The sequence below is a fragment of the Dasypus novemcinctus genome, chromosome 7, assembly GCF_030445035.2.
Source record: "Dasypus novemcinctus isolate mDasNov1 chromosome 7, mDasNov1.1.hap2, whole genome shotgun sequence".
Taxonomy (NCBI): domain Eukaryota; kingdom Metazoa; phylum Chordata; class Mammalia; order Cingulata; family Dasypodidae; genus Dasypus; species Dasypus novemcinctus.
Window position 1 is genome coordinate 117,794,837 of NC_080679.1, and position 26,598 is coordinate 117,821,434.

Sequence of the window (26,598 nt, forward strand, 5' to 3'; positions counted from 1 at the left end):
TTAATATTTCTGCCCCTTTTCCATTCTTCTGGGACACTGATAAGACTTTTTTTTTGCATTTCACGTTGTCATTCAATCCCTGTGTTCCATTTTTTATATTCTTTTCTCTTTCTGTTCTCCTGTCTTTTCAAATTCAGGTGTTTTGCCCTTGAATTCACTAATTCTGTTCTCTACCAATTCAAGTCTGCTGTTATATGGCTCTAATGTATTTTTTTTATCCCCCCGCCCTTGCAGCTTTCGTGTGTGTGTGTGCTGTCTACTCTCTGTGTCCATTTGCTGTACGTTCTTCTGCGTCTGTATTTATTTATTTCCTCTCCCCCTTGTAGCTTGCTTGCTGTCTGCTCTCTGTGTCCATCCACTGCGGGCTCTTCTGTGTTCTCGCTTGTCTCCCTTCTTTTTGTTGTGTCACCTTGCTGAATTGGCTATCCACGGCATCTGCAGGCCAGGCAGTGCTCTGTGGCATCTGCAGGCCAGGTGGCACTCTGCAGCATGCAGGCAAGCCTGCCTTCACAAGGAGGCCCCGCAATGCAAACCAAGGGCCTCCCATATGGTAGATGGGAGCTCATCTGATTTAGCCACAGCTGCTTCCCCCTCTAATGTATTTTTAATTTCATTAGTTGTCTTTCATTCCCGTAAACCTTGTTACTTTTCATTGTAGGCTTTCAGATTGTTCTTTATGTGCATCCAGTGTCTTAATATCACCCAGTGTTGTCTTAATATCTTTCATCTCTTTAGTGTTATTTTCTTTCAACTCTTTGAATTGATGCAGGAGATTTGTGTGATTATCATTGATTAGTTGTCTTAAATCCTGTGTCTTGTCAGGATTTTTTGGTTTGTTCTTTTGGGTAGGCCATCTCTTCCTGTTTCTTAGTATGACTTGTAATTTTTTGCTGATGTCTGGGAATCTGAATATGTTGGTGAATTTATTCTGATGGTCAATTTCTCCCTCTTGCCTAGTGATAGTTTTGTTTCATGGCTTTTCCTTGATTTTTGGTTCAACTTATCCTAAATCTTTAAAATTGCTCAGCTTAAGTTATCAGAACAGGGCCAGGGACTCACTAGTGTGGTGCAGAGCTGCTCCCAGGAATCATGTTCCAGGCTGTTAGTCTTGAGGCTGGGGGATAGACACTGTTAGCTTCTTCATGTTCTTGTCCTCACTGTGTGTTTGTGGGGGGTGGTGCAGCCCTCTCTTGGTCTGCAGATCTCCAAAGTAGTTCCTTGGACAGCTTTTTGCCCTTTTTCCATTGTTTTTGTGAGAGAGTTGAGCCCTGCCTATTTATTCTAATGCCATCATCCCAGAAATCCCCTCTTATCTTTACTTTTTATGCATTTGTATTTTAGCACCTGTGGGAATTAAAAGGTGGAGTTACATACCAAAAAAATACAGTACAATAGTATTGCCATTTATAATTACCCAAATGGTTATCATTGCTGTAGATCTTTATTTCTTTATGCTGCTTTGAACCACTGTCTAGTGTCCTTTCATTTCAGTCTGAAGCACTTCCTTTAGCACTGCTTTTAGGGTCCTTCTCACTCTCTTCTACTCCATATGTTAGGATATGTGATTGTGTGTCACAGGTCTCTAATGCTATTTTTGCTTTTTTAAATATACATTTTCTAATTTATTTTTAAAAGATACATAGATTACATAAAATGTTACACAAAAAAATATAGGGGGTTCCCATGTGCCCCACTCCCCACACTTCCCACTTTTCCCACATCAACAACTTCTTTCATTAGTGTGGTACATTCATTGCAATTGATGAACACATTTTGGAGCATTGCCACACAGCATGGATTATAGTTTACATTGAAATTTATACTCTCTCTCACTTAATTCTGTAGGTTATGGCAGGATATTTAATGGCCTGTATCTGTTGTTGCATTGTCATTCAGGACAATTCCAAGTCCCCAAAATTCCCCCATATTACACTTCTTTTCCCCTCTCCCTGCCTTCAGCACCACCAGTGGCCACTGTCTCCACATTAATGATATAATTTCTTCCATTGCTAGAATCACAATAAGTCTATAGTAGAATACCAGTAAGTCCATCTAGTCCATATTTCATTCCCCAATCCTGAGGATTCTGGGCTGGTGATGCCTACTCTATGTCTAATTGAGAGGGGGCTTTGGTCCCATATGGGTTCAATGGATGGGACTCTCTTTTTTGCAATTGTAGACACTCTTGGTTCCTTGGTGTGGTGGTTGTCCATCCTCATCTCCTTATTAGTTGTCCTGGGTGAGTCCAGTGAACTGGAGAGTAGGTGTTGCAACTCCACTGAGGTCCAGAGCCCAGCTGGCACATGGACAGCCCAGATATTCAAGTCTCTTGGACATACACCTGTAAGTTCAATAAAAGGGACAAAAGGGGCATGTGTAGAGAAGTCACATCTGAGTCCAACTCTGTCACACTTGGGTGCACAAACTCCAAATTAGGGCCTACTGGCAAGACACCAAACTCCGGAGCTGTCTTCCATGACCATAGGACCTGGGTGTCTCCAGAGCACTCAGGAGCTGCACTATCTGAGGTAGTATCTACTTTGACTGTCTGAGATCCTGCTGAGATGTGCATAAGCGTTACCTCTGGGAAGACCTCCCAACTCATTTTGAAATCTCTGAGCCATATAAACTCATTTTTCTTTACCATTTCCCCCTTTTATTCAAAGTCTTTTTCTAGTTGCATAACCTGCCAGTACTTGGTGGTAATCCCTCGGTGCCAGGGAGGCTCATCCCTGGGAGTCATGTCCCACAGTGGGGGAAAGGTAATGCATTTGTATGTTGTGTTTGGCTTAGAGAGTGGCCATATTTGAGCAACATGGAGGCTCTCAGGAGGTAACTCTCAGGCACCTTACAACACTAGGCTAAGTTGTGATTTCAAAAGCAAAATGTTCATAAGCATAGTTGTCAATATCAAGAGGCCATGATGGACCATCCTTCATTGCCCCTGTCTTGGGGGATTGTTGCTATTCCATTAGGGAATGTGGCAGAGCTCCCCAAGATCGGAATTTGATATTTTGGTTGTTGTGTGAATCTCTACCCACTGTGGCAATGCCACACATTTGAACTTATTTATATACCTTATATGTATGCCCAGGTAAACTTCCTCTCATGTATCTCCCATGACCAACTCCCTACACTAATGCTCCTTCCTTGTCATAGTTATACCCTTCTGTGATCCAAAACTACTTCAAAACTGAAGGCAAGTATATTGCTAAGTTCAATTAATAGGAAAATGTGATAGTAATGATAAGTTTAAACATAAGAAATGAAATACATAATTTAGAAAAACTAAAAGTAAAAAAAATTGTAGTATTAAAAAATGAAAAATATTTTTAAAAATTTGACATTTTGCCTATTTTTACTTTGTATCATTCTTTTTCCTTTCTGCTCCTCAGCCTGACTCATTTCAACTGGCTTGTCTTTGCTTTCTCTGATTCTTTCTTCTGCCAGCCCCAATATGCTCCTGAAACCCTTCTGGAAATTTTTCATTTCAGTTATTGTGGTCCTTCTACTCCAGGAGTTCTATTTGCTTTGATTTTTGTTGTTTTTTTTTTTTTTTAATTTCTGTCCCTTTATTGAGATTCTCAGATTGTTCATTCATTGTTTACTTGTTTTCCTTTAGTTCTTTGTATTTTCCTTCACCTTATTGAGCATTTTTAAGATTTTTTTTTTAAGTGTTTGGTATGTCCACTATTTCTGTCCTGTTCATTGGTGTTTTCTGGGTTTATATCCTCTTCTTTTGGATGACCTATCATTTCCTGAAGGAAGCATAGACCAGCTCCAAACTCCCATCAGGAAAGGTGCCCGGAGCTGCTTCTATGTCTGCACTTTCTTTCCCTGCCCAGCAAATTAGCCCTTCAACTGTCACCTGCACCTGGGAAAGTGTAGCATCTTTTCTGTCTCCTCTACTGCATTTTTCTAGGACAGGTAGGAACAATTGCTGCCCTCAGAGAAGGCCCCTAGCCATCCAAAGTCTCCAATCAAAAGCCATAATCAACAATCGACTGTGCCCACCCCTGATCTTGGGGAAGGGGATTTTCATGTTTTAATTTGCCTTTTTCTTTATTATAAGTGAGCATGAGCACCTTTCCATGTGTTCCAAAGCCCATATGCTTTCTTCATTTTTCTAATGGGTTGTTTTCTTATTGACTTATAGTATCTTTTTGCCTATTAAGGAAATTTGCTCTTTGTGATTTGAGTTGCAAATATTTTCCCCAATATTTTAATTCTTTTATTTGCCTATAGTGAAAACTACCAGGCAGCAATTCTTTTTATTTTTTATAGTTTATCAACCTTTTCTTTAAATGTTGTTGCTAAATGGTATTGCAAAAAATCTCTCAAGCTTCCAAGGTTTCCATTAGTACTTTTATGGTGTTTTTTTGAGTTTTGCTTATTTTTTAGCCATTTAAACCTTGCATCCACTTGGAATTTTCCCTGCTAAACCTTGAACATGTGATGGTGGGGCTGGAACATAGTTCTAAGTTCCCATGTGGTCATCCGCACTTAGCAACATATCTGATTTTCTTCTAGTCTGAGTCTTTCCCACACACATCCACCTCTTGGCTCCTTCAAATTCTCTCCTGTGAGGTGTTACACCATTTTCACTATCACAAGTTTCTGTGACTTCATGCCTAATATATGGCCCTGTATGGAATTCAGTAATTTATCTCTTCCAGAGAGATTCTCAGTACTCTCCAGTACTACTCCCATTTGTCTGTGGACCTCTTCCCCACCCTGTCTCCCCTTCTGAGGGTCTTAGAATGGACCCAGAATGCTGTTCTTTCTTTTTATAAGGTCCTGAGAGAGGTAGTTCGTTTCTGGTTTTCTCAGGTTATAAATCATCAGCCTCTCTGCCCTATCCCATCTGACAGGCTGTTTTATGTTTTCTACAAATATCTCCACTATTTCAAATTCAGTCAAAAGGATGAGTTAAAAGGCCTTTCCTTTTTGTCAAAACCCTCTATAATCTTGAATTTTCCCCATCACTATTAGTACAGTACCTCCTACCTGCTTCCTCTCCCACCACCAACAGTTTACCTCTATTCCACCGCAGCCAATTGCCTGTCACTTACTTTGATGTCTCTTGGGTTCACATTTTCCTTTGTCTGGTTGAAACCTCTTTCATCACATACATGCTTGTGTAAAGCATTTCTAGCTCTAGTTTCCAAGACTTTGCCACCGCGGGCCTCCCGCAGTGGAAGTCTAACAGCTGCCCTGAGCCTTGCAGCCTTGACCCATGGATCACTCTGGTAGTCTCATTTATCCCTGGGTGTCCCTGTGGTCCCCTGGACTGGGGCAGTCAGTCAATCAACAGCACCTTTCTTCCAGTCCCTGGTCCCAGATCCCTTTCTCTTTTCTCATTCTCTCAGGATCCAGTAAATGCCCTTTTATGGATGTCTCAGTATTCCTCTTCAGAACATTTTGTGGTGCCATGAACACCAACTTGAAACCACAGATACCCCCAACCCCTACCGATGAATAGCTTCCCAAATAATTGCACTGTCCTCATCAGTTCTTAGCCCTGCAAAATTAGGATTAAAAATAAATCCCTGAGAAGTGGTTGTGGCTCAACTGATAGAGTGTCCATGTACCATATGACGCGTCCAGGGTTCCATACCCAGGGTCTCCTGACCCGTGTGGTGAGCTGGCCCACGTGCAGTGCCACCACACACAAGGAGTGCCATGCCACGCAAGGGTGTTCCACGTGCAAGGACTGCACCCCACAAGGATAGCCACTCCATGCAAGAAAAAGCACAGCCCACCCAGGAGTGGCGCCACACACATGGAGAACTAACGCAGCAAGATGATGCAACAAAAAAGTGACAGTGTTCCAGTGCCGCATGACAAGAATGCAAGCAGACACAGAAGAGCACACAGCAAATGGACACAGAGAGCAGATGGCAGGGGGGAAGAGGAGAGGAATAAATACTTAAAAAAAAAAAAATCAATTCCCAGCCACATCACTGAGATATAGGATGTGATACCATTATCTAATGCATGCAGGTACACTTTCTCTATGGGCATATAAGTAAATGTATAGGAAACGGCCTGGAAGGAGGCACACCAAGTGTGTACCTGCTAATCTCTGGGAGGCCAAGGAGCATTTTCACCTTATCCAACTGCCTTACCTTTTTTAAACTAGAGAATATATTCAATGACTTTTTTAATTTCTAAAAATTCACTTAAAGGATAAGAAGTTCATTGATGCTGAATTGACACATGACTGTCAGTGCATTTAACATTTAAGAATAAAAAGACAGTAAAAATTTCATAAAACAGGCAATGTACAGAAAATGTAGAACCTTTGGGAAATCTACAAATGGGTATATTCCTGTAAAATATGCCATATCCTGTAATGTATTCCTTAGAAATCAAATAATGTCTCCCCCAAACCCCACCATCCTCTGTACGTGGGTTTTATCTAACCAGACGTGCTACCTTCCAGGATTTTCTAGCAGTGTTAGAATAGATCTCCTTCCAAAGATGCAATTATATAGAAAAGAACGACATAAAATTGCATGCTTTAATGTAAATCTTAATTATGTCTTTACCTCCTACTTGGAAGTTTCAGGCAGTTTTTTTTAACCCAAAACAGCAATCTTCAAGGAGAAAAGGGGAAGCCAAATCAAAACTACACCTGCCCACCCAGGGGGAATCAGTGGGGCAACCCTCCTTGACCACTGGTCAGCCATATGTTATACTGCTTGACTGTGATGGCCAGGAAACAGGGTGAAACCTAAAAAGTTTGAATTTTTAGTATGAAATATTTATTTAAAAACTTTTTTTTTCACTAAACAGCTCTGCCACACATGCGTACTATCTTTGATGATGCAGAGTAAAGCCAGACACACTCCAAATGCCATTTTTATGGTTAACTGGGTGTCTGCACTGCCATAAAATAATACAGACCCGGTAGCATGGAACCACAATGGTAGGAGGTTCAAATCTCAGCTGCTGAACCTTCTCCTTGCAAGTTACGTAATGTATCTACTTCCCCAGCATACAGGAAAGCACTTAAGTAAACATTACCTATTATGTGAATTGAATAAACTTCCGGCTTTCAGAAGCCAAATGATAATCCAAGACACCCTAATTTGATGGCTGTGCTGCGATTTGGCTAGGACATACAGGTTCCTTAGACTAGGCTCTCCAGTCGTACCAGGAAGGGTACGTTCTGTGCACCAGCTTTGTGATGAGTTGGCCAATGGCCTAATGTTCTAGGAACAAAGATTCTTAGGGAGAGTAAAGGTGACTGGGGCACACTGCCAGCCAGGTCATCTTTTTCCTATACCCAGTGGACCCCACTGAGAGGGATCGGATTTGTTCCAGTTGGAATTTGGTTAAGAGCCACATTTCGGCCATCAGTTATAAACATCTAGTACTGCAGCTTAGGGTCCTTCCTGGCAATAATTTGAACAACAAAATGATACCCTACTCAAAAGCTCTGTCTCGTACACAGTGTGAGGTCCTACTCGGAAAAAAAAAAAAAGGCTTTGGTTTTAACAGCTTTTTATTCCCTGGCATAGTAGCTGGTGTTGGCATCCAAAATAGTGTTTGGACTTTGTCAGGAACAGTGACTGCCTTCCTCACCATCTAGCTTGTGTAATTTGGGAGGCTGAGAGGTATCTCCCTGCCCCCACCCAGGCTCTGGGCTTGTGGGAGGAGGTAAAGAACTCTCCACTGGGGCTCCGGGGCCACAGGGCTTTCTCCAGCTTAACCCAGTTCCTCTGGGTCTTTGTTGCAGGAATCATGTACCGCAAGTCGTGCGCCTCCTCGGCGGCCTGCCTCATCGCCTCGGCCGGGTACCAGTCCTTCTGCTCCCCGGGGAAGCTTAACTCCGTGTGCATCAGCTGCTGCAACACCCCTCTCTGCAATGGCCCCCGGCCCAAGAAAAGGGGCAGTTCTGCCTCGGCCCTCAGGCCTGGGCTCCCCACCACCATCCTGCTTCTCAAGTTGGCCCTCTTCTTGGCACACTGCTGAAGTAGGAGATCCCAGCCCATCCCACATTGTTCTCTTAGCCCTCACTCATCTGGGCCCCTCGAGTTTCTTCTGGGCAGGAGAGGAAGTCTCCTCTTTCTTTTTGTTCCTTTGCAAGTAATGAAAGAGCTAGTGCAAGACATTTTTGTAAGCTCTGACTAAATCCAATCTGACTGAAGGTTCAGTGAGTACTTGAAGGAAAGGAGTGATGCCCAAGTCCACACACCCCACCCCCCATAGCTTTGTAACCAGAGTCAAGGCCAAACTGGCAGAAGACCCTAAGGTTGGCAGCTGCCTTTTCCAAGCCCTCCAGCCTCCATTCCTAGTCCTGTCCCTGACAGGGGCGAGGGGAGGGCCGGCTACCCCTCCAGGTTTCCTTTCTGGACAGTCACACTTCATGCTCCTGGAAACCATTCCCGGCAGCGCAAGTGGCTTCGGCAGCTGCCATCTCTGAGTCAGCCTCTAGCGGATGGAGACTCAGCTGCTGGGCCTTAGTGTCGGCGTGGGCCTCGCTCTGAAAAGTGCTTAAGAAAACCTTGTTCGTTCTCCTGGCGGAAGAACTGCGCCGGAAGGAAGAGAAGATCAAGGGGCGGGCAGAGCGCGCGCTGCGGGTGGTGGAGTGGAGGTGGGCGCGCAGGTGCTTCTCGTAGTTGGCGTGCTGCAGCGTCAGGCGGCAGCGCAGCACCTGCGCGAACACGCTGCGGAACTGCTGCGACGACACGTTGTACAGCAGCGGGTTGACGACCGAGCTGAGGTAGAAGAAAGTGTCCGAGAAGGGGAGGAGGCGCATGTACGTCCGGAAGTAGGACTGGGTCCAGTCGTGTTTGGGCTTGGCCGCAGCCATGATCCTCCGAATCTGGTTGGGAAGCCAGCACACAGCCAACGTCACCACGATCAGCCCTGGGCAGAGAGAGGGAACAGCATGAGAACTGCAAACAAATTCTCCTTGCCCGTCAGTTCTGTACCTCCTGGCCAGGAAATGGTACCACTTTATCAAAGTTGTGCTTGACAGCTGCTTTTGCCACTAGCAAAAAAAAAAAAAAATTTAATGCTGTTGCCAGGCAGTGTTAAAGACCATTAAATGCTTTAGACAGTTTATTTATACCTGTTTTTGCCTGTTAATTTATCAAATGTTTTCATTGATGTTTTTGAACCTAGAGAGCATTTTATGTAGTCCATGAATCCAGTCTTGTCTTTTTGCTTAAACAAAAATAGATGTATGTGTACAGCATAGCCATATTAGATTAAACAATATTTGTATTTTTTTAAATGTCTGCATAAAGATGATCTGAGATATTTTCAGGCCAGATGGAAGCATTATCCCCTTTGGTAATGAGGAAACCTATGTAATTACACTGATTTTGCATTTGGTTTCAGGGGAAGCAAAATCAGAAAGAGCCTGTCACTGATTTGCTCTGTGAACACATGTATTGGGAGTACATACCTGTAATTAAGAAGCTTGTATCAGCAAGGGCACCTGTTTCTTTTCAAACACTACTAGATACGTTGTCTCTTCCACCCTCGGAGCAGGGAGACAGTATTAAAATCCCTTCAACTCCATCTTAGGCTTCAGCCAGACACGTCTCGTTGCCTTTGCAACACTGAGTGGCTGTGTCAGCAGCCCAGAGAAAGGCCAGGCTCTTAGAAGAGAGACCTCGATGCAGATTAAATATTGACTGCATGTACATTTGTTTGCATGTCCCATATTTACATTCCAACTTACACAACATTGCTATTTCTACTAATCTGACAGGAAAACGATACTGTAGAGAAGGCCACACACAACTGATATCACAAATGTCATGAGAGTGTACAGTGACACCCCCCCCCAGAAAAAAAAAAAAAAACAAACCTAAGGGAATTTGCTCACTTCTCCTGGAGGAGTCCTGACCAGAATGTAAGTTACCCTTCTCAAAGCTGAGATCTTAAATCAGTACTTTAGATTTTTTAAAAAGATTCTCCCTCTCCCAAATTTGACTAACAATAAGAAAAATTCACATTTTCTAGACCTTCTGATTTTCTATGAAATCACAGAGAATGATTGCTGGCAATGATCCCTTCCTGCCTTGGAGCCATGGTAACTATTTCATTCATAAAAGCAGTAGGAAGAGCAGCCACGTTGGTGCATGTGGGTTTGTTTAACACTCACACGTGTCCCTGGGCATGAACTAGCTCCCCCAACAAATGCAGCTGCCGCAAGGGGGCCTGGGAGACTGCTGCCCTGTTAACATCCAAGGGTTTCGCCTGTCAAACCTCACCCAGGCTTGAAGTACAAACCAATTTGCTGCTTGCTTTCCTGTGTGTGTGCAACCCTGAGAACACTCAGTAAACCTAAAAATAAAACAGGCAAGGTAACATTGATCTGGTGAAAAGACAAAGCACTTCAAGTCAGAAGCATGTTTGAAATAACCTAGTTTACACCTGCTGGATGGGGGAGGGGGTGAAATCAACATTTATCTGATTGTTTTAAAAATAAAAGCTTGCATAGGAAATGGGGATTTTTTTTTCCACAGCTTTGAGAAGCAAGTGCCAGTTCTCCCAGCCACCTGTGCTACTCCAGTTCATTCTTAAATTACTGCTCCTTGTTTCCACCGCCTGTGGCTCTTGACTGAGAGGTTCATGGCATTAATTGTGAAGGACCCAGAAAGCTTTCCATACATACCTGGGGAAGCACCGTGTCTTCAAGAAGTTTTAGCCTTTTCCTCTTCCCCGCCATTGCATTTCAGAACACCCTATTCATCTGAAGACTTATTTCCCAGAAAACAGAAAATGGGCACATTTAGATGTGTGCCACTACGCCGTGGGAAGTTGTACCTCAGGCAGCAAGAATCGAAAGAGACCACGAGACCCGACTTGTCCTTGGCCTTGAGTTGAGCACAGCGCAGACTTTAAAGCAGGGGTTCTTAACCAGGATTTGTGAGCTTGAATTGAAATTCAAAAATTCAGTATCCTTGTGGGGCCATGTTGGTGCGGGTGTGATTGATTTATTAAATAATACACAGTATAGTGTGGACTTAGTAAGGGGTCTGTGGTTTTCACCTGACTGGCAAAGGGGGCCGTGGAATAAAAGGCAATGAGAAAAAGAAGGTGGGGTTGTGGGCAAGACAAGAGGATTGATCAAATTCTTTGCTCCTCCTCCTCTCGAGCTCTTTTCTATAGAACACTTGGTCTTCTTTAACTTCAACCCCTTTGCCTGGCATCACTAGTCTTGAATTGATCGTTCCATCAAAGGAAGCAGTGTCCAGGAAAAAGCACAACCCCACACCAAGGCAGGAGGCAAGGGACAGGTGCCAACAGGGTTGTGAACTGGTTTGTTGTTTTAGCCAGGGAAGATCTGTTGCTCTGAGATTGAAGCACACGCAAGTGAATGAGGAGTAGGTAGCTCAGTCTGAACCCGCAGCAGAAAATGAAGAGACCATAGTGCTTCGATGATGAGGGAAAGGAGGGTAAGCTCAACCTTCTACAAGTGGAATAGGTAGATAGGATAACAAATGCAAACTTAGAGAACAAGGGAGCCAAGGACTCACGTTAGAAGTGGGCAGGGATTCAAAGTTACGCATTTGACAGGTCTTGAGATAAATCAAGGATAAGGCAGACTATTCATTGAGTTTTCTATATGTCAGGCTCAGTGCTCAGCCTTCTATTTCCCATGCATTTCCCACTCCTGACGACAACTTGGTGAGGATGGAACTGTTAACCCTCATTTTACAGATGAAGAAATTGGGGGCTCAGAGAAGCTTAGTCCCAGTAGAGCTGAGACACATGTTTGCCTGACTCCAAAGTTCATGAAACAAATAAATGAAAAATGTATACGTAAATCAAAGAAAAATACAGGAAACACAAGGAAAAAAGTAAACATTAACCATAATTCCACTACTTCAAAAGGATAAAAAGCAGTAGTGCTGTCCAGTATAAAGATACATAAGTAATTTTTAAATACTGAGTAGCCACAAGAAAAAAGTAAGGAGATAGGTGAAATTAATATTAATAATCTAGGGAAAAGGACTTGACCCAGTGGTTAGGGCATCCGTCTACCACATGGGAGGTCCGCGGTTCAAACCCCGGGCCTCCTTGACCCGTGTGGAGCTGGCCCTTGCGCAGTGCTGATGCGCGCAAGGAGTACCCTGCCACGCAGGGGTGTCCCCGCGTAGGGGAGCCCCACACGCAAGGAGTGCGCCCTGTAAGGAGAGCCGCCCAGCGCGAAAGAAAGTGCAGCCTGCCTTAGAATGGTGCCACTCACACGGAGAGATGACACAACAAAAAGGAACACAGATTCCCGTGCCGCTGACAACAACAGAGGCGGACAAAGAAGACGCAGCAAAGAGAACAGACAACTGGGGTGGGAGGGGAGAAAGGGAGAAAAATAAATCTTTAAAAAATATATTAATAATCTATGTTGTTTAATCTTGTATACCCAAAACACTGTCAATTCATATGGAATTTCAACATACAAAATATAGAAAGTATTAATAATACTGCTGTTCCTCATATTAAGTCTTGGAAACGTGTCTTCACTCTTAGCACAGTTCAATTCAGGTCAGCCACATGTGGGCTAGTAGCTGTAGTACTAGACTGTACACATTCAAGGAATCCCACCTGGTCCCTCCTCTTCCCAGTCACATGCACAGAGAGTCATGCCAAAGCAAATAGTCCCAAGGAAACTTCCACATAGCCTATATGTATCAGCCTATGATTCTGATGATGCAACCAAGGCTGAAGTCTGAGCACACTTCTGAGTGTACATTCTTGGCAATAGTGTAGAACAGATTTATCCAGTCATTTTGTACAAAGCTTTCCGCACAAGGGAACTTCAAATTGTTTAAAGCTTAAATAATTCTAAAGCACAAAGATGTACTTTGCATTCTTCATTGTAACTCTTACCTAGCCATTTTGGAATAACTCAGACTGCATCAACTACTGGGCAGAGGTGTTAGAATATACTACCCATACCACTACTGGAAGTGGAATAAATGACTGGTGCCTTTCTTTCTATGCTTAGAAAGATCATTTTGTTCTAGAAAATGGAGTATTGGCCATGCAGGTTGTGCTGACAATGTGAGATGTATGCCTGTGAGCAAAATAAGAGAGGTTAGCGACTTGGGAGGAAGAAAACCGAGTCAGCTCCGTTGTAAAATTTGTCGTTTTACAATGACAAGTAATTGCTTATTTTACATTTGGAAAAAAACTGTCCATTATTTTAAAAGACACACTGTTGAGAATAAATGCCATGTCCAAAGATAACTTTATTCTAGCTGTTAGCAATTGGTTCAGCTCTAGTCCCAGCTACTCTGTAGCTGAGACAAAGCTTCAAAGTCTTATTCATACCTTAATGGAGAGTATAAAAGATTTGACTAAATTTACATTTGGCTGCAATCAATTTGGACTTGTATATTGCATTTGGAAAAATCTATAATGCTTTGGTGTGTGTGGTGTCACGTGCAGCCCACAGTTAAATAACTTCAGCATGAAATTGAGTGAAGATCAGTGAATTCAACCCACTCATGTAAAGCAAGTAAACTGTTTTAACTGAGTTATTGATAGATCTGTATTATACTCTGACAGTCTTGCACTCAGGGTTAAGAAATACCTCCATATCTTATCTTATTCTTCCACATACAGCACTTACATTTTTCCTCCTTGATCACCACACTAAAATGACAAGCACCATTAGACGACGCAGATTTATTCTCAGCAGAGTAACGTTGTTTAACAAGCAATGCAGCTATCCAACAACATCCCGCACTGAAGCTTGAAATTTCCACAGCATTCGAGCCAGCCTGCTAGGTTTAACCTTCAGAAGTGCAGTAGGCTATGCCTGAGACGTGTGGGCGTTGATAGGTCTGACATTGAGCTTCTGTTTACTCGCCTCTAACCTTTAAAGTGAAGGTAACCTCTTGTCCCCCAGAATTCATTTCACAATCATCAGCGAATGTTAGAGCAGGACCAAATGCCGGTGACCAGCCCCTCGGCTCCCTCATCTTACAAGCCACAAAACTGAGGCCAAGTGATTTGGTCAGGATCTCGTGGGTCAGCATATGAGGACTCCTCGTACCTTGCCGTGCTGTTCAGAACCCTGGATTCTATCCGAGATCGACGAGTGAACCTGAGGAGCTATTTTTCATACAGATTCTTCCCCCCAGTTTTAGGCTCAACTCACAGAATGCAATGCCATCCAAAGCAGGTGCATCTCAGGCTGCGGCTCAAGTCAGAACACCTTATCTATATACGTCGTCTTGATTCAGTTTTAGAACAAGTTTTTTCAAAAGCAGGCATATGGAATAAACCCTGGAACATATGTTTTTCTCCCCAAAGGAAGGTAAAATGCCAGCCCATGGGAACTCAAGAACATTTGGGGAAAAAAGGCAACTTTGGTCATGACTTAGTGACTTAACCTACATCCATCGATCAATCCATCCATCCATCCTTCCAGCCAGCCAGCCGGCCTGTCTGTCTTATATAAGTACTGGTTAGAAAGGGTTACTTAGCTAACATTAAGCAGAAAAATTTGGAAATTAGACCTCTCCCAAAGCAAAGGTATCCTGTGTGGCTTAAAGAAATCTCAGATTTGCTTCTCTACCTGCTTTTGTATCACTGATGCCTGAGGAGTGGGTTGAGGCAGATTTAGGATTTAAAGCTGCTCTGTCCTCTTCCTGCCCCAAGGTTTCAACTTCTCTCTACCCTTGACCATAGTCATTGAAATTAGAAATTTTTTTCCAGATTTAAGTTCAGGACTTTGTTCACTCAACAAACACTGCTTGGTTGGCTGGGATCCACAAGAGACCCGGTTCTAGGCACTGATGATAGAAAACTGAGGAGGAGGTGGAGACAGCCTGGCAACTTTGCTAAGAGGCAGGAGATCAGCCGAGCAGAGCCTTGTGACAGTGCCGAGAAGGGCTGGCTGACATCCCAAGCAGCAGGAACACTCACATAGAAATTTAAAGGAGAGGACAAGTGAGCCTGGAAAAGGGTAATCCAGGTAAAGACCCAGCAATGGGCAGGGGAGGGAGCAGTGACACAGCAGGTTAGCTCTGAGAGCTGCAAGGGGCTCAGTGGGGCTGCCACAACAGGGTGAGTGGGGAGACTGGGGAATGGTGATGGTTAGAAAACATTCCATAAGGAAACTGTGTGCAATTAATTAACTTGCATCCAGTAGAGGGAAGAACATCTGCTTATCAACTGACATTTAAGTAGCAGTTGCCAGTGGAAAGTAAGCATACATCTAATAAAAGGTTCTAGCACTATCTGGATTTGTAATGTTTGTGTTTCCAGTCTGCTCCTGCTAGCCAGTTGAAATGGTAGATCTCACTCACTGACCTTGTCCCACCTCAGGAGCCCAAATCTGCACCAACCTGGGTTTAGTCTCTAACCTCTAGACGACTGATCTCAAAGTAGGGACCTTAGGGCAGCATCAGCGTCACCAGGAAGTTCTGACGCCTGCTCAGGTTTAGATCTCCTAGTCTAAGAGAAGTGCAGATTGAGGGTGGAGTTCAGGTCGGGGTATATGCATGGGCCCCATCGCTGACCCTTGCTCACCTTTGAAGCACCATGGCAGAATGAGTATCTGCAGCCTGAGCTGACTCCTTCCCTCTGGGTCTCCTCTGTGATACACCTCTGCCCTCCCCCTCATTTCTAAACACAGTCCTGATAGAGCCTCAATCCTATTTGTCTTCTCCTCTTTCTACCTCTGTCTTTCCTCTACTTTTCCTCTCCCTCTCCTTTAATCCTCTCCCTCTTAGACTCCATTTCTCTTCTTTGTTTCCCCAGTTTGTAAAGCAATGCTGTCTCTCCTCTCTTTTATTCCTCTCCATCCCCCTCCAACTCTTTCCAGGACAACCACAAACCAAGCCATGCACAACCCTTGCTACATTGCCAGCACATACCTTCTCCCTTCCCATTATTTTCTTGGAGGATTTTGAGAAGGTGACTGAATCAGCTGCAGGAAAGTTTCTTTCTTCCTTTCTTTCCCCCTTCCCCTTTTCCTGTTAGAGAAGTTGTGAGTTCTCTAAGCAATCCTGCATAAAATACAAGGCTTGCATACACCTTGCACTGGTGTGGAACACTTGTTACTGTTGATAATAGCACTTTTTTTAATCATTGTACTAAATTTTTGACAGTAGTTATCTTTGTTACAGTTAATGAAAGATTATTAAAATAGTTCTATTGTCCATTATTTACATTCAGTGTATTTTTCCCATATACCACCCTATTACCACCTTGTATTAGTATTGTAGGTTTGCTATAATTCATGAATGAACATTATTGGACTGTTAGTCCATCATCCATAAAAGGGTTCACCGTGTAATAGAGTCCTATGCCTTATTTTTTAATTTTTATTCTAGTAACATATACATCTTAAAGTGGTTCTTTTTTAATCCCCTTTTATCTATATCAAATTTGCCTATACAGTTCAGTGCTGTTAATTACCCTCACAATAATGTGCTACCATCACTGTCATCCATTACCATCAGCCTAAATAGAAATTCTGTACACACTAAGTATCAACTCCCCATTCTCTAACCCTAATCTGTATCCTGGTATTTTAGATTCTAATTCTATGAGTTTGCTTATTATACTTGGATCAAACATTTAAGTCATACAATACCTGTCCTTTTGTGTCTAGCTTAGTTCATGCAACACAGTGTCCTCAAGATTCATCCATGTCGCATGCACCAGGACTTCATTCCTTTTTACTGCTGAATAAAATTCCATCCTATGTAGATACCACATTTTGTTTACCATTCATACGTTGCTGGACACTTGAGTTGCTTCCACTTTTGGCAGTTGTGAACAATGCCACTGTGAACATGGGCGTACAAATTTCTGTTTGAGTCCCTGCTTTCAGTTCTCCTGGGTATATATATAGTAACAGGATTGCTGGGTCTTATGGTAGTTCCATATTTAGCTTCCTGAAGAACCACAAATTGTCTTCCACAACAGCTACACCATTTTACATTCTCACCAGCAGTGAATCAGTATTCCTATTTCTCCATATCCTCTCCAACCCTTGTAGTTTTCTCTTTTTTTATTAGCGGCCATTCTAGAGGGGGGGAAATGATATCTCATTGTGGTTTTGAGTTGTATTTCCCTGTTAATGATGTTGGACATCTTTTCAGATGCTTTTTAACCATTTATATTTCTTCTACAGAGAAACGTCCATTCAAGTATTTTGCCCATTTTTAAATTGGGTTGTTTGCCTTTTTATTGCTGTGTTGTACAGGCAAGTCTCTTAACAGTAGGTACCGTAGAAAGCAGTCACCACTCATTGCTAAGTTTGCCAAAAGAAGGCGTAGAAGCTTTGGAAACAACATGGATGGGATATACGGGCCGTGAGAGGTGACCATGCATCTTGGGCACCCCCTCCAGCCCCCACCCATGGAGAGCCAGCTCCATAGCCCGTGCCCTCTGGTCCTGCCAGGATCTGCCTGTACACATTGTCCTTTCTTTTCCATGACTCATTAGCTTGGTGACCTTTGTTGAAACAGATCTGCCCTTCGTGCCCTGTTTCCTATTGAGAAATAATCTTTAGAAGAAGGCAGAAGAGCTGGGAGAATTTAGCTTTCAGAGAAGGACACAGGCCACGGCTTTAAAATGATGTGCATGCCCCAGGTAGCTGCTGCATGAAGACAGATGGTTTTGAGGCCCTGCGCTGGTTCCAGCAATTCAATCGAGTCAGAAAGAACTTTCTTTCCCTCCCCGTGTGGCCCCGCCCACCATGCTGGGGCCAAAGCCCTCAGATGCAGCCCAGAAGTCAGATTCCAAATGGCCTACAATTTGCCAAGCATTGCAACCATCTCATTCTGCTCTACAAGCTTCAGTACAAGGAGAAAAACTACACATTGCTATAGTAACAAATACTCATTTTGTAAAATGAACCCTCCTGTCCAGGGGCTCCAGGACAGCCACTTGCACTCAACATAAGCAGCCTTTAGGGTCGTGGTTGTGGTTTAGTGCCTCCTCTTTTACAAATGCATGGATGATGATCAGCTGGGATCCATTAAATAAATATTTTTCTGTGTGGATTTCAATTGGGTATAGCTGTCTGGCTTTCTATGTAAACAATCTGTTGTAAATCCAACGGATATTAAAGCCTTCAACTGTGGTACAGCTAAGAAAGCCTGCAGCTGTTTTCTCACCATAAGGACAACACCAACTGCCTCTTCCCTGGGAGCACACTGGCTGGGAGTGGGGGGTGCAAAGAGGGGCAGGGGCCTCGGTGGAAAAGCACCTCCAGTGAGATCTACAGTGGACTGGCTCATCGCACTCGGGCACCAGCCGTTCCACATCTAATGACTGGTTAAAGGCTAAAAGATGTCCACTTTCCAGTAGAATTTAGTTCCCTGAAGTGGTAAAGAATTAAAACGCTGGAAGGCTGGTGCTAAAAAACAAATGCAGAGAAGCGGAGTGAGATAGCTAGCAATGAGTGGCCGGGACTGAAGGGCAGCCAGCTTCCTTCCCATCGAGGTGGGGCCCAGCCCAGGACAGTGTGGCACTAAGAGCGTCCACTTGGGTGTCCCTGCCCAGCCTGGGCCTGGAAGGGAGAATCAGTCTCACAAAGGCTGTGTGCTGGCAGGTATCAACCCATATTACGCAAAGCCAAGCCACACACCAGCTACTACATCCTGTGGCTGCTCGAGAACTGGCCACAGGGATTAAAAGCTCTTTTTATGGCGGGGGGGGGGGGGGGGGGGGCGAGACAATGAACACCTCTATTTGCACCTTAAGAGCAATGCAGACGTGTCAAGATGAGATGTTACTCTCCAGTCTGCCATCCTGGCCAGGAGTCACGTGCCGGCTTCGTTGCTCCACGGCTGTAGGCACAGCAGTTTATGTCTTACTTAGGAATCCAGGGGCAAGGCAGGCACGAACATCACTTATTCACAGCCATGTTTCGGAGGAGGTAGGCCATGAACTCTCCACTGCAAATTCTCCAAATTGCTTCAGAAAGAACCAGCTGATATCCATGGACTTTATCTTTGGACACTACCGCGCCTGTACCTCATGAGGGGCGATGTTGGTCACCACCACCTCACCCAACAGATGACTCCTCAGTGAGGCATGGGGCCTCTGCAGGCAGGAAGCCGTGAGTGGCCATGACACAGATCTTGTAGGCACCTCCCTCAGGATCTCCACAGCAGCCACCAAACTGTCCATGTCATCGACGATGTCGTCCACTACGACTGCGATGTGTCCTCCAACATCTCCAACAATGGTGGCTTCTCTCTGGCCATCATCAAAGGCAGCTCTAGGCCTGGGTGCACAGACATGCTTTTGACTGTCAGAGGAAAATGGCGGCCATCGTCCATGTCCAGCTTTGTGCACCGAGCCTCCCCATGGCTGACCGACCGCCAAGCCCAGGCACAGCCTCTCAGCACAGGGCTGGGCCCTTTTTGCAGCATCAGGAGACTTAGCTACAAAGACTGCATTTCTTGTCTAGATAAGGAGTCCCATTGGGGGGCTAGATAAGCCCCCCAGTCCATCCTCTCTGGTCCCCTGGTCTTTTCATAAACGGACCCATTTGCTTGGTGCCACATCTTCCTCTTCTTCTGCTCTTCCTCCCTCTCTCTCCCTTCCTCTTTATTTATCCCACTCCTGACTGCCCATGTTTTGTCCAGTTCTTATTCTACAAGTTTCTGCTTAGTGTCACTGCCGCCAGGAAGCCTTTCTTGACTCCATCAAGTCTATATCAAGTACCCTGTTATGAGTACCCCTGTACCACCTCCCATCACAATGGTGCACAGTAAACTAGAGCATAACCTTCATGAGGGCAAGACACTCCACTTCATAGTTAGAACCTCAGTACATAACAGAACACCTCTGCGTGGTATCTGCTCAATACATGTGTTGGAGGAAGGGAGGAAGAGGGGGCTTTAGGAGGCCAGGTGAGAGGATGGGCTAGGAGAGCATTTACTGTGCCTTCCTCTGATGTACACGGAAGCAATGTGAGGTCAGCTTCCCTGTCCAGCGGGGTGAGTACCAACCCTTCTGCCTTGGGGCCCAGCTCCAGGTTCGCTTCCATCCCCCATCCTGAGAGAAGGGGGGGAACTGAGAGAAGGGGCCACCCTTTCTGGGCCAATGAGACCAGACCCTAGAAGGTGGCCTTGACAGGGTTGAGGAGTCTTGGATTCTGACAAGGTCCTTCAGGGGCCAGCAGCTTTGGTTTCCTTCCCCTCCTGCTACTAACAAAGCCCTGGGTTCCATCCACAAACAAAACTCATTTTTTTTCATGTTTCTCTCCAAGATGGCCCCATGGGGTGCAGACAGAGTACAGGTGAGGACCACTGGGTGAAACAGGGTATAGAAATGTCACATCGACTAAAAAGACATATTTGAGGACATTCACTTGTCCTAAAATAACTCACCTCGGGGGCCCTTTAAGTAATGTTCCCCTAGGATAATAAAATGGATAAAATAGTAGTATTTACCTTGAGGTAGTATTATAAGATGCATGAAAGAAGCCAAATGCACATGAAGCACTGAGCATAGGTCAGGGGATGGCAGCTTGCACGGTTTATCACACTGCCCCAGAGTGGAGGCAACACCAGCTACAAAGAATTTACTGCACGTGAATCTCAGACAGTGTTCCAAGCACTTAAAGCACGCTTGCTTATTTTAACCTTACAGTGAGCCCCATAAGATGGCCACTACTTAATTTTATTCCTATTATATAGGTAAGAAAATTGAGGTGCAGTTAGGTTAAATGACCTGCCCCAAATCACACAGCTGGCAAGGGGCTGAGCCAGAGGTTAAACCCAGACAGCCTGGTCCAGAGTTCACGTGCTCAGGCACACTGCCCTGGCCAGCCTGCCCATAGCTGGGTCACCTCGAGGACCACATATCTGGGTCCCAAATTCAAATTCAACAATGTGATTCAAATGGCCACAGGTTCAGAAATGAATTTCTTCCTGTAGTTGTCCTGGCAAAGAACAGAATCTCAGCTGTCAAGAAATAAAGACCCTTCTAACGGCATCTCTGTGACAAGGAAAGCTATCATCTTGAAAGGGCCTTTTACATGTGAGGTGAACAGGATAAACTTTTTTGTTACTCAGAGAGAAGCATGATGGAATTCAAAGAAGCAAACTAGCTTTGAATAGGAATCTGGCAGGCTAGACTCCCGCACAATGGCTGCTTGTACTGGATTTATTTTATCGGAAGCAAGAACATCCACCCCCACTCCATCCCCACTCCCATGCACAGAAAGAGTTCCAGGGGAGGGCATTTCCTATGAAAATTCATTGAAATTCCAAGCTGAAGACTGCTCTCACCCACTATAAGCCGACTCTTTCCCTCCCCCTAAATACAATCTGGAATTCGGTTTAAAAGTAAATTAGAAAATGAGTTCACTTCCCCATTATCTGCTCGTCTCATGTAAGTTAGCAATGAAATTCCCAGAACAATCTATATCCAAATGCCACAACAGGAGGCAAAAAATGTAATCAGCCGATGGGAGAGATACCAAAAAAGGTTCATGCAGGGGCTGGGCTCATACTGTGTTTTATTTAGAGCTGAGGTTCTCAAGTGGAATCAGTAAACCTCTCAGAAAAGCTGAGGAGATGGTAGTAGCAGGCTTTTAAAATAAGGTTTTGCATGGAGCATGAGCAGATGAGGATGGCTTCCTGTTAGTGATCTGAAAATAGATCTTTAAGGAAATAGTCTCTCAGATTTAGGAAAAATAAGTATAATCACTTCCATGCATAGGCAGAAATAACTGTCATAGATGCACATGATTCTACATTATGCCACATAGTAAGGACAGGGCATGGCAGTATAAAAGTAACAGCATCCTGCACTAACTTTTAGAGCTATTTCTCATCTATTATCTCACTGCCTTTGTCTCCTCCACCTGATGACCAAAGGGCAGAGCATCTCATGAGGCTATCCTTGGCTCTCTAGGTCCCTTCTCATTCCTTCCCCCCAGGTACCTCCTCCATTCCTGACTTTAAATATCATGTCAAGGGATATACAATTCCCAAATCCATATCCCTGGGTTAGTAGACATCCCAGCCAGACCCCGACAGTTCCCTACAGCCAACCGCCCACTTGACATCATGACTTGGATGGCTCATCTGCACCTCAAACAAAACCTGTCCACAGCTGAATTATTGACCTGCCACCCACCCAAACCTGGTCCGAATCTTCGTAACCTCCACTCCCCTCAGCAAGCTTTACTAGCTGGAAACCCGCAAGGTGTCCTGTTCTGCTTCCTTCCCTCACTCCCACACCCAATCGACCACTAAGCCTTGTCCATCACACCTCCAACATCTGTGCCCTTCTCCCCATCCCCACTGCTGCCACGCTAATTAGGGCCACCGTTACCTTTCGCCTGAACTCAGGCAGAAGCCCCCTAAGTGCCTTTGTTCACAATCACTGCTTCCCTATCCATTTCTGCATGAGCCACAATCATCTTTGTTCAGTCGCCAATCAGTTCCCCTCACCCTCTTGCTTAGAACCTTTCAGTGTCCCAAACCCTTAGCACAATGTCCCAAATCCTTAACAGGTCCTACCACATCTGGCCCAGCTCTCTCCTCTGGTCTCTCTCTGGTCCACCCTCCCCACCCATTGCTCTGCTCCAGACACTCAACACCCTGTCTTGTTTGGGAAGCCCGCCAACTCCCTCCTGCTGGGGGTCGCACCCATCCAGCAGCCCTTCTCCTCGCCTTATGTCTTCTTCACAGTTCTCTGCTCACTCTCTGCACCACAGCACGAGCCCCCAGGGCACTTCGTGGCTGCACTCGGTGCACTTGGACAGAGGGAACCTGGACCTTGTGTCTGTAAGGTCTGTCTCCGCAGCTGCGTGCCCAATGGAGCTGGGAGGGGGGGGTAGATCCCCCCCACCCTGTGTCTGTAGGACCTGGCCCAGCACATACTTGCAAAGGTGCCCAATGCATCTGCAGAGACCTGCCCGATTTGATCCTCCCAGCCACACAGTAAGGCAGACGGTGGGAGCTGTTACCCTATCTTTACTGGTGGCAGTGGTAAGATGCGCCACATTTAACTGATTTGCCTAAGGCTGTAAGAAAACCCAGTGCAAGACAGGAAGTCTAGAAAGGGGGATCTTCCAACCCAGGATGTTCTTAATGTTAAAGTACATCCCCTCCAGAAGTCATGTCTCCAGGTTATAAGCCTCTTTTCCAGAGATCCAATCCCCCAATCTCTTCCACAGCTCGGCCAAAAGAGGGAGGCCAGTCTGGGACCTTTACCAGCAGAGACTGGACATTTTCATCCAAGCTTTTTCTTTAAGGACCCGCCCAACTATGGACTACACATTCAAATCACAGAAACGGGCTTTCAGAGCTGGAAGGACCTCCGAGATGGCAGGTCAGTTTTCCTGCCTGTAAAATCAGGGTTGTCTGAGATGTCTGAGGCTCTTCCCAGCTATAAAAGGCCAGGAGACACGTTTGTTTGACTTTCCATACTGCAGGATCCTCCTCTAAAAACTATGGACAATATGAAGTACATTTCACGGGGATTTTGGAAGAATTCAATTAGGTAATATGCTTAATACTTTTTCAGTATTTCCAGGCACACAAATTCAAGGGATTACAATCAGTCCCTTATGTAACTTCTCGATGATGCCTAATTGCCTTCACTCTTGCTACTCAGAGTGTGGCCTACGACCTCCCCTGAGAGCTTGCTAGAAATGAAGACTCTCAGGCCCAAACGCAGACCTACTGGTCAGAATATGCACTTTCATGAGACACTGGGACACCTGTGGTGCGGAGTCCAAGCTCCTTAGATCATATCCAGGCCTTCTGTGACCTGCCGGCTGCCCTTTTCCAGGCCTTTACCCCACTCGTGTCCTGAGCCCAACACTCTGGCTTTTCCAAATGGCCCACAATCCCAGGGCACACCACTCTACAGTGCACTTCCGCGTCTCTGCCTAAGACGTTCTCCGGGGAAACTCCTACCAGCTCCAGTGTCCTCTCCACTAAGAATGGCTCTGCCATCTTTCAAAGAAAATAACCACTGCCTCTTCTGACCCTCCTTGTACCTGGTCCTGGCTTCTAGGACAGTTGCAACCACACTGTTTTAATGATGGGTTTCTGTGCCTTGGTTCATTGTGAGTGGCTTGAAAGGCCTGTGTCCCACCATCTCTCCATTCCTGGCACAGTACCTGGAACATACTAGGACCTCAATTCTTGTTCACTGAAAGTAGGACAAATATTTGATCCTTGTTATTTGCCAAGGCCCCGTCCTGATTCTGATTAAAATGAAATCCTACTGTACTGAAATACATCTATTATCTATACCTAGCCCCACCCAAAATGACTTTATTGCTTAGGAGAATGGTAATTCAAAAGATGTTTTTAGACATAGAGAAGAAAAACCAGATTCCACCTTTCCCAATCCCACCCCACTCCCACCCCTGGAAACTGTGGATAGAATAAAGTGGCCCCAGGTTAATTTAGAACATGGATAGAGACAAGGTGGGAGGTCAAAGGAGCGACCCACTCCTTGCCCAGGAAGGCTGCCTCCTGGCCTTGCCCAGGTAATGAGCAGGACTTCCCCTCTCTTCTGCTGGGGCCCTGTCTGGTACCACACTAGGATGTGCAGGTCTGTGAGACTTGAAATCAAAGTCTATGGACATTCCGAGTTGGGCTGAATGTGGCAGAGGATGGATAAAGATGCAGCAAGCCAAATATCCCCTTCAAGCAAATCAGCCCAACCCAGAAAAGGCCGAATGGGCGGCAGTGCACTACAGAAGCCTCTGGGCCCCAGGCTCCCGCACTCTGGCACTCAGCTGACGGTGAGTGCTTCCCACAGCAAGGCTTTACTCGTGAGTGGTCACTGGCAGGAGGCAAGATCCAGGTGGGGAAGGGAAGGCTACACTCCCAGATGCATGGGAGGGAGCAAAAAGAAACAAAGCCCCAGGAGGAGAATGGTGGACGTGTCCACCACATGGTTCCCATGTCCCCAGGAGCTTTACCTGGGGACGTGGGAAGTGAGCAGAGTTAGAGGCCCCAAGCATCACCCCAGAGCCCTTTAGGGTGCTTCTGCATGAGTGGGGCTTCCTCGCCTGATCACAGACTGCCTGCGCTTAGCCTCTGAGTGCTTTACAGGTTTTCCCACCACAACACGGAGGAGGAAAGGGCAGTGTGGAGTGGGCATGAGGCTCAGCCAGCGTCATTCATCTGGCCGGCAGATGGAAAGGAGCAAGATCCAAGCCTCTTTTCCCCCTCACATCCAAGGTTCCTCCTTTCAATTCTTGATTTTTCCAAGCAGACACCGCTCCAGGTGCTAAACTCTCAGTTTAGAAGGCAGCACTGTGTGGTGAGGGTGCTTGAAGAATCAGGGCCCCCTGGCATGTCCTGGGCCCCTCCCTTGACCCACTGAATCTTCTCTTCAGATTCTTTCATTGCAAAGTTGGGAAATTATTACCTGTTTTACAGGGTGAAGGGAATATAAGATGGGATCGTGTGCAAAAAAAAGCCTGGCACACTGACCCTCAGCGAATGCTGTTTCCTCTCCTCTATGCTCCCTAGAATCCCAGGATTGGGGGAAAGACAAGGTATATCTTCGCCACCACTCTGCCTCCAGCCTGATTTTCTGCACACTGCGCTGCATGGGGATGGAAGCAGACAGCAGTTTTAGTGTCTGCCTAACATGACTCCCCCTTCCCTCTGGCGAGAGCACCCTGACATTCCCTGGGGAGCCACCGACCCTGACTCAGTCCCAGAAGTTTCCCAAAGGGGAACAGAGATGGAAGGAAGGGCCAGTCTGAGTCACAGTGACTGGGCCAGGGAAGGACGTGGGGCTTAAATCAGGCTAAGGAGGGCTGGCCTAGGGGCAAGCAGTGTTCTCTGCAGGAGTTGCTAATCTGGGAAAATAAAAATATAAGCCTCTAAAAGAAACAGCAAAAAAGATAAACCAATTCGTAACACCATAAATTTGAACCTAGAATTTGCCAGTTCTGATACTCATGGACTTTTCAATTACATAAGCTAATATACTTTTTTTTTTTTTTGCTTAAGCCAATTTGAACATGGTTTTCTCTTACTTGTAACTGTTAAATCTCAATTATCCAGATGTCTTTAATTTAGTGACCTGAAGAGGCGATTCTTCAACCTCCTAAGGTAATATCAGTCTCTCAGGGACAGTCTGAATCCCTCCACCTGTAAACAAACATTTCCTTTTACCCCCCTCGAGTAAGAGAGACAGAGAGAGGGACAGCTACTCTCCCCCACTCAGACCACTGGGGCCTTTAGTTACTTGAAGGCTGATTTCTCGCTTTTCTCTCTATTGACTAAAGAAACCCAATTCTTTCCTTTAACAGGAAATCTATACTTATTTACTCGTTTCCAGGTGCAAAAAAACAACTACCTTTTCTCTTTCCTCCTACAAGATATTTTGGGATGTAGAACTCAGTGCTGGAAGGGAAGTCGGGACATTCTAGTGGAGTCTTACTATTTAACCATTGAGAAAACAGAGGGTGAATGCTGACCCCAACACCACCAGCAGTTGAGGTGTCTGACTAGAGCAGCCCCTGCCCTCCATCCCGCAGTATTTAAACCAAGGCCTTGCACGTAGTCAAAGGTATTTATGGGTTGATTTAAATATTGCCTAATTACAAAAATGCCAATGGCAAAAGCACCCGTAGACCTGGATTCTAGTCCCAGCCCTGTT

The 26,598-nt window shown here is 45.2% G+C and overlaps 2 protein-coding genes across 2 annotated transcripts in view; one reads left to right on the forward strand and one right to left on the reverse strand.

Moving 5' to 3' along the window:
• LYPD1 (LY6/PLAUR domain containing 1) overlaps nt 1-11,806 on the forward strand; it is a 78,003-nt gene extending 66,197 nt beyond the window's left edge. The window contains exon 3 of the mRNA XM_004482905.5: nt 7,745-11,806. Within this exon, the coding sequence (XP_004482962.1) occupies nt 7,745-7,980 (236 nt within the window). The 3' untranslated portion in view covers nt 7,981-11,806. The remainder of the gene's footprint in view (nt 1-7,744) is intronic.
• GPR39 (G protein-coupled receptor 39) overlaps nt 7,493-26,598 on the reverse strand; it is a 247,886-nt gene continuing 228,780 nt past the window's right edge. Inside the window, exon 2 of the mRNA XM_012521352.2 lies at nt 7,493-8,877. Coding sequence (XP_012376806.2) covers nt 8,366-8,877 — 512 coding nt within the window. The 3' untranslated portion in view covers nt 7,493-8,365. The remainder of the gene's footprint in view (nt 8,878-26,598) is intronic.